At 38.2% G+C, this 24,368-nt stretch overlaps 1 protein-coding gene across 4 annotated transcripts in view; it reads right to left on the bottom strand.

Moving 5' to 3' along the window:
* The window catches only part of Kdm1a (lysine demethylase 1A), a 51,338-nt gene that overhangs the window by 14,071 nt on the left and 12,899 nt on the right, over nt 1–24,368 (bottom strand). For 2 of the 4 annotated variants that reach the window (XM_041652678.1, XM_041652679.1), the window contains exons 3-9: nt 15,564–15,623; nt 10,787–10,920; nt 9,074–9,152; nt 8,283–8,375; nt 7,241–7,347; nt 5,320–5,401; nt 3,562–3,656 (exon numbers count right to left, since the gene is read on the bottom strand). In XM_041652678.1, the coding sequence (XP_041508612.1) occupies nt 3,562–3,656; nt 5,320–5,401; nt 7,241–7,347; nt 8,283–8,375; nt 9,074–9,152; nt 10,787–10,920; nt 15,564–15,623 (650 nt within the window). The remainder of the gene's footprint in view (nt 1–3,561; nt 3,657–5,319; nt 5,402–7,240; nt 7,348–8,282; nt 8,376–9,073; nt 9,153–10,786; nt 10,921–15,563; nt 15,624–24,368) is intronic. The other 2 variants (XM_041652680.1, XM_041652681.1) reach the window with 1 other exon arrangement.

Raw genomic sequence — 24,368 nt, 5'->3', positions numbered from 1 at the left:
ATGTACACTCACACCCCAGACATGTACACACACAGATACAAAAAATAGTAACAAACACCACCTATTACTTTTTCTTCTTATAGCAAAAAGTGGCTGGGTATGGAGCTGTGTCCTTAAGCAAACACTGCCTGTGATATCCATAACGCCCTCCTCCCCCCACCCCTCTCTCTTAAATTTTGGTTTTTCAAGATAGAGTTTCTCTTTGCAGTCCTGGCTGTCCTGGAACTTGTTCTGTACACCAGGCTGGACTTAAACTCACAAAGTTCCACCTGAATCTGCCCCTTAAGTGCTGGGATTAAAGGCATGTGCCACCATGTCCGGTGATATCCATAACTTTGAGTATTTCCTGCCTTATAGAACATGGTAGAATTAGTCTCTATGTACTAGCAACAGAACCATCAAATTGTTACCCTCCTTTGTGGTACTAAGGACTGAACTCTAGACCATTGGGCTAAATACATCCCTGTCCTTTAATTTTGAGACAGGATCTACTTCAATTGCCTAGACTGGTCTTGAACTTAGGATCTTTCTGTCTCAGCCTCTGAAGCAGCTGGAATTACAGGACTGACACTGTGCTGGGCCAATTTTGATTGAAGTTGTACACAAAGAACATAGAATCTCATTTTTAAGAAATGGGATTTCTTAAAATCTAGGAATCTCAATGGCTGAGTAATCTCTACTCTAGGTGGGCTTTGCTGGCTCTGAGGAAAACTATTTTAGGTTTTTGTTTTGTTTAGAGACAGGGTCTTTCTATTATGTAGCCTTGTCTGTCCTGAAACTTGCTATGTAAACCTGGCTTGAACTCATAGATCTACCTGGCTCTGAGTGCCAGGATTAAAGGTGTGTGCTACCACTCACAGCCTAAGGGAGCTATTTTAAAGCAGAAATAACCACACAGGCGATCATGGTGCTGCACACCCTTGCCCTGCCCCGTCTATCATCTTCCTGAGAAATCAGTCAGGTGTACAGAACAAGCATGGGAATCTGAGCTAGAACTCCAAGCAACAAACTGCTTCTCAGGTATTGACCACAGTGGCTTTAGGGAAATAAAGGGAGTCACAGTTTTCCATTCTGCAAAATGAGAAAATAACTACTACTCACTTAATTCTTTATATTTCTAAAACCACAAAGCCCTCATTTGTATTTATAAGCATATAAACAAGGCTCCCTGTATCTGTCCTTTAAGTGAAAAGCTAGTCTACAAGTCAACAGTTCCACATTCTCACTGAACTATATACCACTGGTCAGAAAAGAGACATTAACCTGGCTTCTTCTATAAGGCAAAAGGAAGAAAAGCTCTTTCCAAAACTAAAATGCCTAAAGAATCATCACTTGGGTATAGCACCAAATACAAATACATTGACTGAGGGGGAAAAAAACACACCCTGGGCTGGAGAGATGGCTCAGAAGTTAAGAGCACTTGTTGCTTTTTTTGTGAAGAACCCAGGTGGTAGTTCACAACCATCTGTAATTACAATAAGAGGGGATCCAACACCCTCTTCTGACCTCCATGGGCAACAGAAACACACTGTGTGCATAGACATACATACAAACACCCCTACACATAAAATAAAAAAAATCTAAAAAAAAAACACAAAATTGGGTCCAAAAAAACTCCCATATCTCTTGTTTAAACTATCAAATGCTCACCAAAAGGACTGGTTCTCAGATAGGGAGCTGAAGTTGGAACATAATAAGCAACCTTCTATAAGACGGCAGCACATACTTGTGCCCTTATGCAAGCTGTTTATCTTATCCTATACTGTGACAGGAGAGATTGGTGACCAGGCTTAGGGAGAACTTGCTAGTAGGTATTCTATTTTAGAACACAGGTTTAAAAACCATGTGTTACATAAAAATCAAGTGCCAGTAACAAACAAACTCACAAAAGGCAGAGCACTGAGCACTAAGGGTCAATGACAGAGCAACTGCTACAAGCCTGAGGGCCTGGGTCGCATCCCAAACATAGCAAACAAAAATGTCAGCTAAGCTGTGCTGTGTAGCACAGGCCTGTTGTCTCAGCACTTGGGTGGCTCAAGTAGGAGGCTCAGGAGCCAGTCACAAAAAAGCTTGTCTAACACTAAAGCACTTCTCCGGGTATCTCTTTACTATTGCTGCCTTGTTTCCTTACCCCAACCAGGCTCTTTCCTGCTACTGCCCTCAAACACCTATCTCATCCTGTCACTTCCCTGCTCCAAACTCTCCTCCCAGCACCTCTACAGCAAGGCAGCCCGACAGTGGAACTTGTCTTCTTGCCTCACCAGGATGAGCTCATCCTTCTCTCAGAAACCTTGGCACCTACTCACCTTCCTCAGCCCCAATGTACAACCCCAGGCTGAAGTCTTACCCTACACCTCACAAACGTGCTCCCTCCCCTTTCACACTGCCCCAGCCACTCCCACACACCTTTCTGGAGGAGCTGGTTCTACCCAACCCTCAGCAAATCTGCCTCAACCTAGTGTTGCTGATAGGCTTCTGGTGATAGATTCTTCAGATCCTCTCTCGCCAAAGCAGAAACAGGACAAATTAAACAAACTGGAAAATGGGAGTTCATTATAGTATTCTTCTTTTGTAATATTTTTAATTTAATTTCCATAATAAAAATTAGAGGGGAGTTACTTCCAAAAAAGTAACATTAGAATGAAGTAGAGAACAGTTCTCAATTTTATGTCAAATAAGTTAGCCTCTACCACATCCCACCTCTCATTCCACTCTGCTTATTTTGTTAGGTGTTTCTCCTAAGCTCTGGAAAGAAATCTGGACATTTTGGTGGATCTGACCCAAAGCATTTCCTGAACATCAAGCCATAAAAACCCAAGGTACCTAGGATAATAAGGATATTCCTTGAGATCATCACAAAAACCTCAAAGAGTAGAGAGTCTTACCTTTGGTAACAATAACTAAACCATAGTTAACAGTATGCTTACTTACAGTCTCTCTCAGGCAATGGACTGTTATCCTGACAGGGGAGTTGGTCAAACTTCTGCTAAACACAAACTTTCGAATTTTACTCATGCCTGCAAAATCAGAACTATCAGAGCAGCCTAAGCCTGCCTGACCATGGCTTACCCACTGACACTTCTCAGACCAATCACCAGGTTCCTGATACTCTCACACCAAGGACAAGAAGCTCCTAGGCCTTAACTACCCTCTACTTCTGGGCAATTCTCACCATCTGGCTGCTCACTGCTCTGTCAGAAGCCCCCATCTAACTGTACACACAAAGTGAGGCGACAGAGCACACAGAGCTGAAGCACACAATGGAGGCACAGAACAAAAGTATGAAGAGTTAAGTTTAACTCCACAGTCTCTTGAAACAAGTAGCCAGGGCCAATTAAGTGCATGGCCAACCTTCAGTAAACACTTATAGACAATGCCTAAGCAGACATGTAAGTTTGCACATCATCCCTTCCTCTATAGCTCAGAATTAAGAAAACAGCCAGGAAAATGCCAACTGTTTCAATCTGTGTATTCACGTCATGCTCAGTAACAGAGTCCCCCTGAAATTATTTCCAAATCAATAAAAGAAATTTTGAAAAGCTCTGTTTGTCATCAACTTACAGCTTGTCCATTGGCTTCATAAAGTGGGCATTTTTGCTTGATCTTGGCCAGTTCCATATTTACTTGTTTGCTGACAACAGCCATGGGATTCCCTCCTAGAAGAAAACTCAAACAAATTTAGACTATCCTTGAAAAGAAAAACCTCAAAGTCAAAATTTCTTTACTCAAAATAAAAAATGGTACATCCAGCCTTAATGGCCTACGTCAGTGCTGTGGCACTTTTGAGGCAGGAGGATAGAGTGTTCAAGTCCTGCTCGGGTTATGTACTGAGACACCCCGTAGAATAAGCAAGGGCTAAGGACCAAGCTCAGTACTAGAGCTTGTAGTCTTCTCCCATGTTCAGGGCACTGAGCTGGATCCCCAGCAGCCTTACCAAAAGAAATGAGTGAAACAGCTGAAAACACAGGATGTCAATTACAACTTCTTTTTTTAAAGCTCACACCTTCAATCCCAGTACTTGGGGGGCAGAGGCAGGCAAATCTATCTGTGAGTTCAAGGCCAGCCTAGTCTACAAGATGAGTTCCAGGATAGCCAGAAGTACACAGAGGAACCCCAAAATGTTAAATAAATGACTCATAATCCTCTAAATTAACATTTTAATTACAAATCCTGGGATTTAAGAGTATAGCATTACAGACTTCACATAAAAAAATTATAACCCATTCTATTAACGTTTTAACTTAGAATACATTGTAAACAAGATGTTATGCTATTGAGCTACCTTATTCTTGGTGGATATACATGCTTTACTGTATAGCAATTTAATCTTCTAAAGTGGTTTCTAATGCTGTGCCATTATAAACAATGTCATGTTAGAAATGATCCAAACAACATTGTTCACTTGTCTTTTTCTCCTTAATTTCTTTGAACTAAAAAAAAAAAGATACCCAATATCAAAGGAAAAATGTACAATTTATTTCTCAGTCTTCAGAATGGATATTAGGCAATTTACCTCCTACTAACAGGAGATTAAGGACCTGCTATAATTGAATATACTCAACCTGGAGTTTAATTCCCACTTCAAGGCCTGCCTGGTCTATAGAGTAAGTTCCAGGACAGCTAGATTACAAAGAGAAACAAGGTCTCAAAAAACCAAAACCAACCAACCAACAAACAAAAAGATAGACAAGCTTGAGTCCCTTGATTGAATCTTACTAGACTTAGAAGATGAAATCTAAAGGCACCTACAAACCTAAAGTCCCTGTGTCTTGTCATGTGACCCAAAGTACCTCAAGGCTATCGCAAGAAGACTATCAGATCATTGTCTCTTTGGCCTACCACAACTATAAGAAAAATAAACTTTCTTTTGTTTCTGGTTTTTTGAGACAGGGTTTCTCTGTATAAGAGCCCTCACTGTCCTGGAACTTCCTTTGTAGAGCAGGCTGGCCTCAAACTCACAGAGATCCACCGGCCTCTGCTTCCTGAGTGCTGGGATTAAAGGGGTACCACCAAGTCTGGCTCAATTTCTTTCATTATGATTCACTGTCTGCAGTGTGTCCCTACGATTGACTGTGATGTATCCTTATGACTGACTATAGTGTGTCCCTATGACTGTCTGTCTGTGGTGTGTCCCTATGACTGTCTGTGGTGTCTCCCTATGGCTGTCTATGGTGTGTGTCCCTATGATTGTCTGTGGTGTGTTACTGGTGAAGAAAACTAACACAACACCATAATCAGTATATTATAAAACTAACTATTGGTTTAAATTTAAGGTCTGTCTTAGATTGTGTATTGCAGTATCAAACTAGAACTACTTACCAAGACCTGTTACCACCATGGCTCCAAGATCAGCTACATAGTTTCCTTTTCGAAATGTAGCAACTCGTCCACCTACACGGTCCTGTTTTTAGAAATCAAATAACCATAGTCAGTTACTCTGTTTTAACCACATAAGTCAGTACACCAGGATTTACTCTTTCCATAATTATAAGAAGAAATGTATTGAGTTTATATTTATCAATAAACAGCACTATGTGCACAAAACACAAACCAATTATAACCTGAAGTGAGGGAAAGAAAGGTGGAAACAGCATGAATGTCAGAAGTGACATCAAATAAGGCTGCCAGCGGGAAGGTTACACAACCTGCCCAACTGTTCTAACTGTGCAGAATGCACAAGGCCCACTCAGTGGAAATCTATGCTTATAAATTCCAACACTAAACATCAACTTTCTACCACCACGCTCTGATGCTTGCATTTTATACTACAGTCACTGGCTGGTTTTAAATTAGTGGGCTCACATAAGTCCAAGTTGTCTGGACTACAGGTACACTGGCTGTTGTAACTGGATCTCTTGCTGGATGACTTCTCTGATAAATGTCTTCTCCCAAGCAATCTGATGCCCAGGAACCATGTGTACTGAACATAAACTGTTAACTTAGCTTTTACTCCTAAACAGGCCTAGGCTTATGTCTAGCAATTAAAGTTTTGAGAATAGAAAAACTTTACTAAGCTATAGTGATAAAATTATGGAAAGTATCAAAGTACTTTCTGAAAACTTCAAAAACACAACAAAAAAAAGCAAAACAAAACCTTACAAATTAAAATATAATCCATGTGGGAACAATTACATATGGCCTGTAAAGCACTCCTTTACTCTTAATGCACAGTATACAGAGTACACACAAAAAAGTTCTCTGATGTTAAAAGATTTTTCAAATAAGTGTATTAGGGAAAGCATTTTTATTTCCCCACCTCTATTTAAGAAGTAGAAAAAAATTACACTTTATGAAAAGCAATTTTGAATAAAATATATACTATTCTAAGGATTTTATAAAATTTTGAAAATGTTTAGATTGCTAATAAGTAAGGTTTCATTCATATTTTTAAATAAAAATATTTAAGCCACTGGAAGATAAAATATGAAAAATGATTTATGAAAACCATTTCATAACAGCTTTCTGAAGAGATGTGCCAACAACCCTTTCTACCTTTAATTTCCATTTCAAGATGCAGGCATAATAATGAATATAACCAATTCTCTTGGTTTTACCATGTTCTAAAAGACTGTGTCTACCTAAGATAATTCCTTTTCCCTGTCTATCAAACAATATAATTTATCACCAAAAAGGTATTGTTGTCTACAAAAAGTTAGTTTATAAACTCCTCAAATTGAAAGGCTAACTTTAGGGGCTGGGGACAGCTTAATGGTTAAGAGTACTGGATGCTCTTGTAGAGGACCTGAGTTCAGTTCCCAACACCCACCCTGGATTACTCAAAACCAACTGTAATCCAATTCAGGAGATTTGATGCCGCCTTCTGTATTCCTTAGGAACCTGCATTCACATGTGCATACCTCCACACAGATACATGCATAAAATACATAATTACAAATTTTAAAACAGAGAAAAAGACAAAGAGTGCTAATGGTAAAAAAAAATGATCATTTTCTGAAGATTTATTGTCAAAAATACTCTCTCTACCTAAACTTAGATCAAAGGTAGAATATTTATTTAGCTACTATGTGTAAGGCTATGAGTTTGATTCCCAGCACCAAACAATCATGATGTAAGTAAAAGCTACAGGTGCAACTTTACCCACTATGCAGTATCCAAAGATACTCTATTACACCACAGAAATCAGTTTTGATAAACACAAATTGTCCAATTCTTTAATTTGCAACAGGTACTCCTTCTGTTTCCATTAGGTCAGGCCTCTAATCCCAAGTCTAACTCTTACCCTGGCTTCCAGAAGTGTGACATCCATTCCAAAACTTTGTAGCTGTCGAGCTGCTGCTAAGCCGGAAACACCTGAACCTATAATAATCACCTTTCCTGTCTTTTTAGCTAAAAAGGAGGGGAAAAAAGAACAACAACAAAAAAATTAGAGTATTTTGTTGTAGTTTGGAGTTCGTATTTTCTCCCTCATGAAAACATCTGGTTTCTTAACAAAATGTCTTAAACAATTCAGTTACTTTCAAACTGCAAAAACTGTGAAAACAACAAATGTCTGAAACTTGTAAAAATTAATTCAACACTATAAGCTTATAACCAAATATACAAGCTTGAATTGTATTAATCCGGAATGTGAAATTCTGTGGTCTAACCTCTGGAAGGTCCGTTCACCCACTCACGACTGTACTAGTGAGCCATTCTCTTTAAGAGTTTACTTCTGTTTAACTTAGTATTCCTTTCTGAAAAATTCTTCTATTCTTTTCAGAATATCTTTGTCTCTTAGATACCTGGCAGACATTATTCAAACAGCATGAAAAGGGCAAATACTCAGGAAGAGAAAAGACTCACAGGAGGAAAGCATCAAAACCCCTGTGTGCCCAACGGCCCTCTCACATTTCTAACAGCTTTTTAATTCCAATTTTTAAAAATTAGAAATTAATCTTTTTCCTAAGACCTTTTCAAATAGGAAATCCAAGGAAATGTAGATCTGCCTTATTTATTTATTTATTTATTTATTTATTTATTTTCGAGACAGGGTTTCTCTGTGGTTTTTTGGAGCCTGTCCTGGAACTAGCTCTTGAGACCAGGCTGGTCTCGAACTCACAGAGATCTGCCTGCCTCTGTCTCCCAAGTGCTGGGATTAAAGGCGTGCGCCACCACCGCCCGGCTGATTTGCCTTATTTTAAATTTAATTTATGAGATCGGGAATATTTTCACTAGTGGGACCTTATAAATAAAAGTAAAATGTCATAGTATCATGAATACTAAACACAGGACTAAAAGTATTACTAAAAACCACTTAGTTCATTTGGTGGATGAACCCTTACTTGGTAAGGGTTTTATCCTCTTATAGATGCCAAAATTGATGAGCCCATGGCGCTCCAAGTAGCTATGAACGCGGTGGACCAGCACAGTGTCACCTGTGAAGCAAATGAAAAGCATGTTTATATTTCCCACAGTTTAAACAGGAATGTCTTCTAATGCTTTTTTCTCCAACGTCAAGTCACACTACACACAATTCATGTGGCCCTTGATCATGTGATGGATGCCTTTAGCAAACTAAGTCACAGAACTATTAGGCTATAACATAGTACAAAATTTTCAACACAGAAATTAAATTTGGGAGGGAGGGACATGAATTGCTGTTTGGAGACAGAATCTCAAGCTGAGGCTGGTCTCAAATTTGCTACATAGCTGAGGCTTTCCCTGAACTACTAATCCTCCTGCTTCCACCTCCTGAATGCTTAGGTCATAGGCATGTGCTCACATACCTGGCTAAACTGACATTTTAAAAATGGTATTACATTATAGATAAAATAGAGAACAAACCTTTGCAAGGCATGAACAATGTTCATATATTTTAGCAAAAACTTCCTAAAACTTTGTTGGTGGTAAACAGAAAGATAATCAGGTAACTAGCCAATCAAGTACAAAAGTATTCCACATATCCAAGTGAGGTAATAGATCTGGAAAAGCATTTAGAAATCTGCATCAATACAATCTACAAATCAGGAAAACAAACAAAAATGGAACTTTGTAAAGGTCATTTATGTACATCACAAGATGAAATAAAGCTGTAAGGCCCCTAAAGGGCTTCTCCAGCAAGCACAGTACTTACTGTTGTAAGGGGCTTCCAACTGTTGGAGAGTAGCCTCAAATGTCAGTTGAATCTTTGGGTTGTCCAGCCACAACTGCAACTATATTTAAATGACATAAGTTGTATTACATGCCCACAGACACGTCACCTGATCAGTTGTAAGATCACCTTTTAAGACTTTAACTATGAGTTTCTTATTTTCTTTTCTTTTTTTTTTTTTTTTGAGTTTCTTATTTTCATGTAAAGAGTGAGGGTTACAATGCTGACAAGGAAACTACTGTTTGATACAAAGCTGCACCAAATTAGTGAATTTCAATAGAAGCTGGAGACTATTTGGTCTAAAGAAGAAAGATGCCTAATAACCAGTAGGAAGCAGCTAGGATTTAAGCTTGGGGTTTATGTAATTCCAGATACCGAGCAGATAAAAATCATTATAATTATTCAGGGGCCAAAAAGTATCGGTGATGATTCCTCAGTTCAGGATTGTACAGCTAAATGAGTTGGTGAATGGGGCCCAATGAAAAACAAACATAGACCACACCATGAGTCTAATTCTAAGACCACCAAGAGGAGGTACAAGATAGGAAGCTCAGAGGAGGTAAGGTCTGCAGTATGATAATGCAGTGACTGTACAGAAGACCCCTAGAGGAAAAGGACCAAGAGGACTTCACATAATGGCCAGTCGGAAAGCATCTGACTACATGGCAGAGATACAGGAGAAAATAAACACACCCCGAGGTCAAGAGAATAGTATGTTTAAGAAGCAAATAGGAACACTGAATTATTTCAAAGCCTGCAGATTGAAGAATGAAATGATTATAGTATAGTCAATGGTTCTCAGTGAGCTTTAACAGGAATTCTCAAAGTGAACAGGCATACACATACATATACATACAAATATTTACAAAATACACAGCAGGATGAATACCATCATATTTAAATTCTGCTTTAAAAAAAAAAAAAGAAAAAGAAACACCTGTTCTGTAAATTAAGTCCTAACCAAGGAATTTAATTTGGTTAGATAAAAATAAACCAATTACAAAGGGATATGGCTAGCGCTACATAGACACTCCACTTCTTGAAGTGGCTACAATCAAAGAAGAATGCAGCCACTCCATACCCATGGCTCAAGCTCTTTGACCTCAGCTCCTTCCACTTTCCATCCTGAGCTAGGATAAATAAATAAAGCCCAGGTCCGAGCTCTACTTCAGTTGTCAAGTCAGTAGACAGATGTAGCCAAAAGTCAAGGAATAGACACCATCACTGCAGCAGAAAGCAACTGCTAGCCAGAAACTACAGCACTAACTTGGGTCGATCTTTCTCCAGCACTTCTCCCCACCCAACCCCACCCCAAAAAAAAGTTGAGACAAATTATGTTTCAATGTATATTCTTAATATATTAATGAGGCATGAGAAGGATCCTAAAAAATGCATGCATACAAAATCCCAACGTGTAGAAATGAAACTACTCATGTCAGATGGCTCACTGCCTAGAGCTCCAGCTTCCACAGACATGCAAATATGCACACAAGCACACATGCACAAAATCAAAAACAATAAAAATAAATCTTAAATACCCAAAGGAAAAACAATTTACCTCTGGCAATGGTTATATACAGGATAAAAAAAAATACAAAACTTTTTTGTCCTATTTTTTTGTTTTCTGTATTCCCTATAACAGTCATGGGTAATTTTCAAAATCCAAATGAAAGAAAAGGAGGCATAGATACTTACTGTGCGGTTCCTGATGAAGAGAAAAACCTTCTGTGTCTGCTGGGGCCCACTAATGATGTCTGGGAAACAAGCTGCTTCCTGAGAGGTCATCCGGTCATGGGGAAGTCTGCTTTGAAAAGCTGCACCCTCCACACCTGGCAAAGGAAGCAGAGGAGCACTAGAACAGTGCAAGTGGGCACAGAGCAGCGAAGATGAAATCTCTAACTCCTCTTCTGCCTGAAGAGGATCTATAAAGCTCTGCCTAATTCATAGACTGATACTACCTTAAAAGTGTTTTGTTTTTTTAAATTTTGCCTCATCGAGGCCAGCCTGGTCTACAAGAGCTAGTCCCAGGACAGCCTCTAAAGCTACAGAGAAACCCTGTCTCAAAAAAACAAAATAAATAAATAAATAAATTTTGCCTCAAAGGTTAAAATTTCAGGCACTATTTCAAGCTTAACATCTCAAAGTTTAAAGTTTAAAATGAATTACTTTATAACAAGTCATTTAGAACATTTTCATTCATTGAACAGGTAATACTAAATTATATTCTAATTAAAATGAGCGTCATAGATAACATACAATAAAATTTAAAGAAAAATACAAGTTAAAGGAAAGTACACTACAGAGGCAAGGAGTGAAGAATGTGGTCACAAGCCTTCATTTGAGATTGCAGCATGGAACGAAAAGTCAAAGGCTGAAAACTCAAAAATAGAAAAACACAATCTCATCAAGAGCAGGATGTATTAGTCCCTATTATGGAGAGTTGACAAGAGAGTAGAGAATTAAGCAAACTGTAATGGTTAAGTCAGAAGAAGGCCAAGAATTTACTTTTTCTGTCAGCAACATTAGAACTACTTCACTCTATACAAGTGCTGCTTACACACGACGGAGTGTGCTCATACATTACACACAAAGTGAGTTATTCTAAAATTATCTTAATTTACTTCTAAATATTTTATAAGCTAGCGGGAAAACTCATCTTTGTAGGGGATTCCTGAAAAGCCAGGCACACCCTGAAGTTACAATTCTAACACCTTAAAAACACTAACCTGGCATTTCAACAGCCAGACAGGCCTGGGTGCAGCTCAAGAGTAGTACACATGCCTAGCTAGCCCTAAGTTCAATCCCCAACCAGCTTCTACTCCAAAAACAGGAAAGGGACAAGAAACGGTTTCTGAATTCAGTATCGTTAAGTACTATAGTAGGAAGCAAAGCAAGACAAAAATATTTATATTTAATATTTTAAGGTCTTAAAACAAGAAGTTAGAAGTAAAGACTAGAATTAAAAACACAGCAGGTACAAATTTAACTTGAAGACTGTACTACTCTAAGGGATCTGTTTCCATAATGACATTCAAATGACAATCACTACTTAAACAGTTAACAAACAGGCCAAGTAAAACTGCCCAGTGCTGACAGAGGCTACACATTAAAAACAGTTGTTCTCAGAAAGAAGCACTATCTACCACTAGATGGTAAGAGCAAAAAATCATGTGTTGCACATTACTAAGTAAAACCAACAATCCTATTTAACTAACTCCAACCCAAAATCAAAGATTGTCAGAACAAATGTTCCTTACGGGATAAAATAAGAACTACACTGCTTCCGGTGGCACGTGATATTACAAGAGAAAGAGGTGATGGTAGAGGTGAAGTGTTAGCAGGGCAGAATTTTCTAAAATTATACAGCTTTGATGTCCCTGACCACTACCCCAAAACCAAAACAACTGAACAACAACAACAAAACAAACAAAAATCAAACCCCAAATATCTTAAATTCTTATAATGAACAGTTAGTTATCTACTCATTACTGTTTAGTACTTGAACCAAATACTGTCTAGTCCATGTGTATACTATTATCATGAAAATGAACAATTTCTCTAAAATCTTCATTAAATTCCATTTCTCAGCTGACCACAGTGATGTGTGTCATAGACATGAGGATCATTAGATTTAAGGCCAACCTGGGCTATGGCAAAACCCCACCACATACCCAAACAAAACATCAATACAACCTTTTCTAGCCTGCTAAAAATAATTTTCTTTCTTAGCTATACTATTATATCCTATATGCTTAAAAAGTGGCCAATTACTTAACATTTCTACAATGGATAATTTTTTAATGATGGCAGGAAAAACTATGTGGAAAATAATTTCCCAAAATTTCATGACATTTGGTTCCAAGATGCAAGTGTTCTTAGAGAAAACAAAACAAATTCTCATACACCTTTGGGCATCTGAGGTGTAGGTAACAATTAAGTTATTTACTTGGCATGGAAATTTCCAAGTATTCTCTAAATCAGAAATCAAAATTACTATACAAATGCAGTTAAAGAAACTAAAAAGGTGGTATTAACACATCAGAAACAATATTACTTTACAGTTTTATCTTCCTGAACTGACACTGCAATACCAACTTCTCAAGTTAACACAGCCCCTAGGAACACTCAGTGAGCGCTGAGGTGACTGCCCAAGAGCACAGGCCCACCATTGGCACATGCAGGCTTGGCACACTCCTCAGAACTGCCAACAAGACAAATCAAAACTCTCACAACTCACACAGATCTATCTCCTTTACAGGAAACCTGCTGACTTGCATAATGTCCCGTTTAAGTAACCATAGAATTCAGAAGTTATTTGCACTTGGCTCTGGAATAGTTTCCAATTATATGTTTGGGTGAGCTTAACACAATTTATTATTCTAGAAATGTCACAAAGATGCTGTTTAAATTTTTAAAGAGCCCCAGTCTGCCTAGTTTCAGTCCTGTCTCCCACCCCTCACAGTTAAGCTCTAGAATGGCTTTCCTTCCAGACTGCAATTATCTGATGCTGTCCCAGAAGACGTACAAAATTTTCTTTTCTTAAAGAAACAACCTAGATTTCGCAGGGTGAGTCAACTAGAAAAGAAGAAAGGAGGGAGGTAGAACTCTGAGTATTTTATGCCACAAAATTATTTTGTCCTGATTTTTATGAGATGTAAATGGCATTCTGACTAGTTACAGAGAAGTTAGAGAAAGAAGGCCTCCACATATCATTTGCCTCTGATAGTTCTTTAAATAAAAGAGAATCCAAGCAGAAAGTGAGAACAAAAGCCTCATGGGATCTACATAAAGTCTTTTCTTAAAATCAGCAGAGGTGCATCAAGTCCTACTACAATGATTTTAAAATAAAGAGTAAAGATAGGAAGAAAAAAGCAAAGTCATGAGTTCTCATACTTACACTTTTTATCTTTAGGGTAAGTATACTGCCCTCAGTATACAAAGCAGTCTATACTCTAAGAAGTCCCTGGGTCCTTTTCATAGCTGCTGGTTTACTGCTGGCCAGCTCATTAAGCTTTTTTGGGTTTCCTTCGGGCTCTAACTCATAAACAGGGATATACAATACTACTGTTTGAAGGCAGGAAGCCAGACAAGATGGCCTCAAGCTCCCTTCCAGCTCTAAGATTTAGAAGACACACAGCAACATGGATTTTAAGAAACCAAGACACAATCCTGATAATTAAAAACCCCTCAAGAGTGCCTGGCTTCATTTGGAGAAGAATGCTGACGACTTAGGCATGTTTTAAATTCTGATTATGTCATGTGTGTATACATACTTCTGAACATGGCAAGATCTAACCTAAGAAAGGGTTTGGAGGATCCACAACATTCACCTCCCTCCTGACAACAGCCAGAACCTGCTCTACAGTTTCACATGACAGTTTGTTGTTTATCAGCAATACATTATAATCTGTTTATTTAAGCAAAGAGGAACATTTCATAAAACAAAAAAACAAGAAAACTTGGTTTCCTTGAGATTAAGACTCTAGAGGCTGTCCCCGATCATGTTTCAAAGAAGATCTCCTGCATCGTTCAGTTAGGGTATTCTCTCTGATTATAAACCTCTGGTCCTTGGGTCAGTATGGAAAGATTTCCACTTCCAACAATTCAAATCCCCTTGACCACTAACTACCAACTGTTCTATCTCCAAGGAACTACTCCTGATCCAAAATAAAACACAAATATGTCCTGAGCCTGCTAGACACAAACTGCAACAGACAAATAATCTATATTTAATGAGAGACGACAGCCTTCAACAGTAAGCAATAAGTATTCCAATTTTAGCCAAGAGTCTAAATAAACCAGCTTTGAGCCCTGGCACACACAGACACACACACATTCTTCAAAGACAAAAAGGATGAAACACAAACATGTTATTTCCAATTCTTGGAATAAGCTTAATTGTTCCAAATGATGGCCCTATAAATCCTTTACTTTTTCCTTTCCTAGAAGTAAAAATCCATAGTTTGGTCTGAAAAGAGAAAGTCCTTAGAATATGCTTTTTTAAAGGGTGATTTTTTTTTACCCTAGAACAAAATAATTCAACTGTAAAGAGATTACATACTATTAACTGGAAAAAGAACCCAACGCCAACAATTACACCTATAAGATGCCACCTAGAGTGTAGTCCTAGAATAAATATCTCAGCTTTAAGACTTGAGTCCATGGCTTCTTGTCTGTGTCTAGTACTATGTTTCTCTTTAAAGGTCCCATGATTCCCGAGAAAAGTACCCGCCATCTCCTCAAAAACATGAAGAAGAATGGAGGGCTGAGATCGGCCTGAGGACTTCAACAGAGTTTGCCTGCCTATGTTCTGGCTACGCTCTCTACTTATACTACTCTGTCCTGTGGGTTACATTACTGCTGTGCTTCTGGCTACAATGAGAATACCATAGCCAAAAACACCTGCAAGCATCAATTACTCCCTGACTTGGCGGCTCTTGCTAAAGTGGCAAGCATCTAATGCCACCCTCACCTGATGCTTGGCCGTCTCCATACCCTCCAGAACTGTCGTCTTGAAGTCCTCCTGCTTGCCCTGTGGAAGGAAAGAGGAGAACTCAGGGACCTTACTCCATAAATTAAGATATTATCTGGACATAAAGGCCTAATAGTTGGCGACTCAAGAATTTACCACCAACTAGTAAACCCATATCAGAGCACTCCTTCTGGAATCAAGGCCCAGGGTATTACATCATCTTTCAAATTCTGGTCAGGAATTTTCAACTTCACATGCTGATCCTTGTTGAAAGGCAGTTGAGCAAAGTACATGATATTTCTAATTCCTAAATTCTTGCTACCAGTCTTGTTAAGTAAGTCTGGATGGGATGGGAGATGGATTCCAATGTCTGTTAAGTAACTGTTGCTAGACTGACAAGGACTACAGGACCTGAAACTGCAACAATTCAGCATCAAAGTCTCTTAGTTTTCTATGTAAAACTACAACAAGCAAATGACTGACAATCTTAGTAAAAATACTGTCCTCATCAAAGCAGGGGATGTAACTCAAAGTTCAGCACCAACAGTAGTTTTGTTAACCATAAACAGAAGATAGGATGGACTGAATACGCCAGTGCTTCCTCAGTAAAGACACAAGAGGCCAACTGCAGACAGACATGCTTGTGGAAGGATGGTAGGGGAAATTCTACCTTAAGTTATATACTAGGCCTGGCTTAAAAAAACAAAATACAACAAAAATCTCCTCGATGGTACTGTGGAGAACTTCAAGAATCAAAGCTTTAAATTCAATCAGAAAATATCATCAACAACTGTCTTGTACAGTCTATTACCAAGACAGGCACCATGATCATGTGCTTCCAGGCTCCTGGTACACTGCAAGGAGATCAGTGTGGTCTTTCAAAGTAGGAAAACACATCGCACAGTGGTCTGAACTGAGGCAAGCTTCAATGGACAGTTTATTTTAAACTATCCCCACATGACAGCACTGAGTTGTAAAAAAGTTACAGCCCTCAAAAATATTTCAGGTCTATGAAACACAAGCAGTGACTTTTGACAACAGAATGTGATGGTTGATGGCAGACAACAGTTTTAAAGATTATTTTCCTATGCTCATCTAAAGGAACCACTAGGTTCTAGAAGGTTCTTCTTAGACAAATACAATGTGTATGATTAGCTATGTTGAGCCCCTAGGAAACAGCACATAAGCATGATGAGAAGACCAAAATGCTAAACCTAATCTGAAAACTAATCTTGGGAACACAGGTCCTACAATTTAAATCAGAAATGTTCACTCTTGGTATGATTTTTATTCCTAAAGTGTTGTGGGTTAAAAAAAAATATCGTCATTGTTGGTTTGTTTCCCCCACAGAACCATGTAGATCAGAATATTAAATCATATTTAGAAAAAGTAAGAGAGAAAAAACTCATAACAGTAAACAAACACAGTTTCAGAATAACATTTTAAACTGGGCAGTGATGGGGCACACCTTTAATCCCAGCCCTCAGGAGACAGAGAGAGACAGGTAGATTCCTCTGGTTTGAGGCTAATCTTTTCTTCACAGTGAGTTCCAGGACAGTCAGGGCTATACAGAGAAACTCTGATTCAAAATACCATTAGCTGTTCTCTCTCAAATGACATTCCCAACTTAGCAAAAATAAAGTTTCTTCTTGTAGAGACACTTCATACTTTAAAAAAGAAAAATCAAATAGAAAAGCAAAAGCACTTTCAACTGGCCATTGAGCCTCAATTAGTCTACCCTTCCTATTCTTATCATTTCCTTTTCTCCAGCTAGACGCCTTACAATAAGCAAATCTGTTTAAGCTATAAGTAGCTCATCATTTGTTTTGCTACTACTAATGGTACTCAACAGAAGATACATTTTTTTTTACTCCTGATTATTGTACTACAAAGAATAATATAGCAAAAAAGGAAGGGCAGTCTTTTTTGCTTCTGCTTTTAAAACTTCATTTTAAAAATTCTTATAAAGACACTGATTGAGCTAAGTATAGTAAGTGGTGCATGCCTATAACCCTCAATTACATGAAAGGCTGAAGTTGGAAGATGCCAAGATCAAGTTCAGCCTTGGCTACATAGAAAATTCTGTTCTTAAAAAAAGATACTGTTATTGATAAGAATATATAGGAGAAATTTGGAAGCTATCAAAATCTTGAAAGTATTTTTAAAAGCTCTTTCATACTAAGGTTTACTTAGGCAAAAAAATTAAGAGAATGAATGCAAGCAAAAGATAAAAACATGGAAAATGCTGGGCAGTCTTTAATCTCAGCACTCAGGAGGCAGAGGCAGGTGGATCCGATCTCTGAGTTAGAGACCAGTGATTTCCAGGCCAAGCAAGGAAAAACCTGTCTTGAAACAAAACAAAACAAAAAACCAAATAGAACTGATGAAAGACAAAGCTAAAATATGTTTAATAAGTTTTAGAAAGATTTATTTCTTGGCTGAAAGTTTAATTTGTTTAGAAGTGAAAAGATATAGTTATTTTCTAAACATAATGTATTTGTGGTATATTACCCACTTCCCAAAGGAGCTGAGAATCTTCCTTTCCCCCACCCCAAAGACAAGATCTCATGTATGCATTTGCTGAATTCCTAACCCTTCTAAGTGCTTGAATTATATTTGCATCACTACTAAATGAAGAGCTACAATTATCAACTGAGCTACATGCCTAATCCCACAAGTGTTTTGTTTGCTTGCTTGTTTTATAGTGCTGGGACCTGAACCTATGGCCTCACCCATGCTAGGCAAGCTTTGAATCACAGTGTTTTTTGTTTTTGTTTTGTTTTGTTTTTCGAGACAGGGTTTCTCTGTGGCCTTGGAGCCTGTCCTGGAGCTAGCTATTGTAGATGAGGCTGGCCTCGAACTCACAGAGATCTGCCTGCCTCTGCCTCCCAAGTGCTGGCATGTGCCACCACCACCCGGCGGCATCACTGTTATATCCCCAGCCCAGACACCTTTTTATTTTTTTTAAAGATTTATTTATTAAGCATACAATGTACTTCTGGCAAGGAAGGCACCAGGTCTCATTACAGATGGTTGTGAGCCACCATGTGGTTGCTGGGAATTGAACTCGGGACCTCTGGAAGAGCAGCCAGTGCTCTTACCCTCTGAGCCATCTCTCCAGCTCCCACCTTTTTATTTTTTAAGACAGGCTCTCATATATTCCAGGATGGCCTTGAACTTGGTACACATTTGAGGATGGCCTTGAACTGCCTGCTTTCATCTAGAAAGCACTCTGCCAATTCAGCTACAGCCCCAGCCCTGTCAGGTATCTTTATTAGTATTCTGGATGAACTTCCTTTTGAGTCAGGGTCTATACAACTTTACAGGTTTAAAAGTTGGGACTACAATCATAGGCACACTCAGCTCATCATTTTCTTCATAATAGCACAGATACAAACTCTAAGAGCTAACTTTCCATTCGGGTAACAAATCATACATAAAATGTCTTATTCATCTGATCTGGAATTCTCCAGCTCAGGACTCTCCTGACATGTGAAAGCAAGCAAGCACTTATCTTTAATAAGTACAAATTCAAGATAAACAATGAAAGTACTCAAAAGCAACATTTTTAATGGCACTGCCTTCAGTTTTCATCTCAACCACTATATGAGCACACAAGTGCACAAACATGCAAAAAAGAATTCCTCAAGCACTTAGACTCATGACTTAGGTCATGTGTGCACAGCTTCTCGAAAACGAGAATAAGTCTTTTTTTTTTAAAAAAAAAACTATCTTTATTCTATACGTATTGGTGTTTTGCCTGCATGCATGTCTGTATGATGATGGCAGATCTGAAACTAGAGTTACAGACAGTTGTGAGCTGCCATGTGGGTGCTGGGAATTGAACTCAGGTCCTCTGGAAGAACAGCCAGTGTTCTTAACCACTGAGCCATTTCTCCAGCCCCTCAAAAGTAAGTCTTTCTTTAGCTTATCTTCTGTAGCAGCTGTGCCCCAGTTCCACCACTGACTAGATGCTTCCTCATCTTGATTCAAATACCCAAGGGACCAGTTTTCCAGCATCTTAAACAGAAGTCAATTGACCTTCAAATATTCAAATACAGGGAGGTGAAAATCCTCAGGATGCTGATCCCCAAAACTTCCTATTCTGACTAGTTTCTTGGAATTACATTCTAAATATCTTTATAAACTTCTAAATTTCTTGGAAGAAATTACTTTTTTGGAAGATTAACAACTGTTAATGTAGTCATTTCATATTGACTGTGACAATCAGCTTGGAAATAAGAAACAAGCGTTTTAAAAGTTAAAAAACAAAAAAGTAAAACTCTTCGTTGGATACACAAACCTTCACTCAGAGAGATCCACCTGCCTCTGCTCCTGAGTGCTGAGATTAAAGACTGCCCAACTGTTCCCATCAGTTCTTTTTTTTTTTAAATATTTATTTATTTATTATGTATGCAATATTCTTTCTGCGTGAAGGCCAGAAGAGAGGACCATATCTCATTACAGATGGTTGTGAGCCACCATGTGGTTGCTGGGAATTGAACTCAGGACCTTTGGAAGAGCAGGCAATGCTCTTAACCACTGAGCCATCTCTCCAGCCCCCTCCCATCAGTTCTTACACTGTATATTAGCTTTGGTGCCTGTCCTGGAACTAGCTCTTGTAGACCAGGCTGGCCTCGAACTCACAGAGATCCGCCTGCCTCTGCCTCCCGAGTGCTGGGATTAAAGGCGTGCGCCACCACCGCCCGGCCATCCACTTAATTTTTAAATCAGTGGAATTTCATGCTTAATAATTTCATAATTTTGATGTTTAATGGATACTTATCCCAAAACAGCTGAGCACCAATACAAAAACAGGGTAGAATTCCTGCTTTAAAAGAGTTTAATCTGAGCTGGGTGATGGTGGCGCACGCCTTTAATCCGAGCACTCGGGAGGCAGAGAAACCCTGTCTCGAAAAACAAAAAAACAAACAAACAAAAAAAGAGTTTAATCTGTCTGAAGAAAAATAAAAAATCCACAAAGCAACTTAAAAAAATGAACTAAGCTAACAGACTTGAGGATCAGGAATGATTTTCTGTACGGGTCCCAAGGCATTTGGATAGACGGAGAGGAAAAAGCATTCAGACCAGTGAAAATCAGATGAGGTATGTGCAGAGGCCAGCATAGCACACACTTAACTAAGGAGATGGTCTAGAATAGCAGTGGGGATCAAGCAGAGACGGCCAACTTCTAGATATGTCCAGTTTATAGCCGACAGATCACATTCAGCAGAGAAGAGCTATGAATGAGGCCCCAGAAAGCTGGCAAACTTATTTAAAACATTGTAAGAAAAAAAAAAACATTGTAAGAGCTTCCCACAATTATTTTTGTGACTCAACTATATGGTTCTCCAGTGTAAACTTTGTAGACGGTAATATCAAATCATAATGCCAAATCTTGGGACACATTGAAAACTAAACTTGACCTTAGCACTAATGGAAGAAAGCTGATCTTTAGCAAAAACAAAAACCCCACAGAAAAACAAACTGTATTTTAATTAAACTGATCCGATCACTTTGTAACAGATGTCTGGAGGAAGAATGACCTAGAGAAAGAAAATGCAATTAAATGTAAACAAAATCATATTTATGTGAAGTGAAATAACTTGTAACAAAATAAGTAAGCGGACAAGACTTAAATCAAAAAGGCTATGCATATGAGGGTATAGAAAGGAAAAAAGGCTTTAAAGAGCACTCTTTTAATTCAGGAGAATGGTAATGCAATAGATAAAATGTAATGAGATAAAGCTGAAATTGAAGTATTCTAAAGATGGCTGAAAATTAAAGAATAAAACAGAAGAAACAATGAATCTAAAGATTTTTAAACTACCTGGAAGTAAAAAGAGGCTCAGAAAGTCTGAACTTATAGAAGAGTCAGCAAAGCCATACTTCACAAATGAACCAGTTAATGGAAACAATAACCAAACAAAAGGTTAAAAATGAAGAAAGTGGGCCAGAAAGACAGCTGAGTGAGTAAAGGTACTTGCTGCTATATGTGATGACCTGAGTTCTATCTAAGAGACCCACACAGTGGGTGAAGAGAACTGACTCCTGCATACTCACCCTGTTCTGTACCACATAGGCATATGCACATAAATAAAAATGTACAAACTGAGAGTAACCATCACTTCTTTGTTCTACCTTTCTGCTATCTCCATTTTAAGAAGTGGCTTTAAAAACACCACTCCAAAGTTGGGCATGGTAATGGCATGCCTTTAATCCCAGCAGAGGTAGGCTGAATTCCAAGTCTACATAGTGAGTCCCAGGTCAGCCAAGGTTACATAGAAAGGCCCTGTCTTAAACACACATACACATACACACAACAACACAAGAAACCCAAACAAACAACAAAACAAAAACCCAGCAACAATAAAAACAAAAACAAGCACAAACAAAAAAACATTCAAGAGGCCGGAGATAAGGGTTCCCACAATAAGTGACTCATAACTGCCTGTAACTCCACTTAAAAGGGATCTGATACCCCCTCTTCTGGTCTTCAGCCAACCAAACATACATGTATATAGAGAGAGACACATACTCATACATACAAAAATAATAATAAAAAACAATCTAAGCATCATTAAATAAACTCAATACAGTTCTTTCCTACTACCTGTTTGACCCAATTTTGTACAGAATAATCTATGCTTGCTAGAATAAATCCAAAACAAGTAAACTGGTTCACAGAGGTAGCCAAAAATAACCAGAATCTTCAAGCACACTAGAAGTTTTTTAACACAGTTAATGATGGTCAGTATTTGAGCAACAATAAATAAAATGCATGGGTTTCAATTGGAACAGTAATCCCAGAGTTAAATCTTCATTGAAAAAATTAACTAAAACAAGCAACCTTCATAATGTCCAGAACTAAGAAAGGGCTCTGCTGAAACAGGAGCTACCTGAACTTTATGATGCCAGAAAGAACAGCAGTCAGAACCATGGAGACAAAGTAAGAAGTCGATACACAGTGCTGCTAAGGAAAGCAAACCTCTCAGAAATCAACAGACTATTTCCACACACTATTTACCCACATTCCAGAGTGGGGATTTTCCTGTCCCCCATTTTTGTGCAAAGTCTTGATTCATAGTGTAGGTTTCAAAATATTCCAAAGAAGACATTTAATTCAGATTCTGTTATATTGCTACCTACAAGCTTCAGGTGTCTATGCAGTAAAAAACAAAGCCCATTTTTCTTATTGACCTGTTTTTAAAATGGACAATACTGAACTTTATTCTGGCCACAATGAAAAGTGCCGCTGTAACATTTCATACTAGATGTTTACTATTCTACTCCATAGTTGCACATACTTGACCATGTGGTATTGCAATCACTTCCCAGTTTCTAAAAAGATATGTAGGCTATTAGCTGACCTCATTTTTTTTTCTGACTAAAATATCAATTTGTCCTATTCCTAGTTCAACCTTGTATTTAATACAACATGTTCATACATAACGGTAGTGTTTACATTTTTCCAATGGAATCTTCACTGAAAGCCTCATTTGGCAGATGAGGAAAATCTTCATAGACAAATTATCCCATTGCTGTACTACAATGTGATCAGATCAAATGAATAATGGTAGTAAAGAGAATTCAAATCATAACAATAAAGTTTCTCAGCTAAAACTATTAGCTAAAATCATTATTTTGAAAAATTGAAACAAAATAGACAAATTAAATCATTTCATTAAGAAAGCAGGGCAATCTCTCTAAGGACAAACACAGGATTCAATGGTTCTTCTTAACAATCAAAAGCAATTAGCAGTTCAGAATCAAGAATCTAAAACTACTTCACAAAAACCTAACAGTGGTTCTTCATGTTTAATGTAAAATTCCCAAATCCAATCTGGAGCAGAAACATTAACTTGCAGACAATTTCTGAAAAATCTGTAACAGCCAGGCAGTGACGGCGCATGCCTTTAATCCCAGCACTGAGGAGGCAGAGGCAGGCAAATCTGAGTTCGAGGCCAGCCTGGTCTACAGAAAAAGTTTCAGGACAGCTAGGGCTACAAAGAGAAACGCTGTCATGATTAAAAAAAATGAAATAAAAAAAAAATCTATGAAACAACATGGTGACTATAATAAATAACAAGATGGATATTCTTGAAAAATGCCAAGAGTAGATATGAGGTATTCTCTTCATAAAAGTGATCTCATTCATCAAGGTAATACACAGGCTACCTTGATAGATTGACTCTACAAATATACATTACTTTAAAAGCAGACTATCACATAATCTGATACAAATAATTTCATACAGATTTACCTACCACTTTAGAAAATAAAATAATCTTCTAGATTTTCCCTACACTTTTCCTTTAATATTTATATTGTGCTGCTTCACTCCTACAGCGAAGTCAGCTGCTATTATCTGTAGCCCTTTGGACTGAATACTGTGGTGGAGGATCTAGTCTTATTTTTGAATCCTTAGACTCCAGAATTACACGAGCAACAAAGGATTACAATTGTACAATTAGTTGGTGTGTGTTAAATCAAGTGAATAAGGAACTACTGCGAGAATGTCCCTATTACTTTTTTGTTTTGTTTTTCTAGATAGGGTTTCTCTGTATAGCCCTGGCTATCTTGGAACTGGCTCTGGGAACCAGGCTGCCCTCAGACTCAGAGATTCACTGCAGGTCTTGCCAGAGCAGAAGGAGCCTTTATCTCCAGCTTCTTGAATGTTTTTTGTTGTGTTTTGTTTTGTTTTGTTTTGCTGGCCTGGAATTCAAAGAGATCTGACCTGCACCTTGCTGAGTGCTGGGATTAAAAGGCGTGGACCACCCTCCAGTTCTGATGGAGGAAATGATG

This window comes from Microtus oregoni, unplaced genomic scaffold (assembly GCF_018167655.1).
Source record: "Microtus oregoni isolate MIOR12 unplaced genomic scaffold, Mior012 000005F_ref0000423, whole genome shotgun sequence".
Taxonomy (NCBI): Eukaryota; Metazoa; Chordata; class Mammalia; order Rodentia; family Cricetidae; genus Microtus; species Microtus oregoni.
Note: the sequence above shows the minus strand (reverse complement) of the source record. Positions and strands in the feature narration are given on the sequence as shown.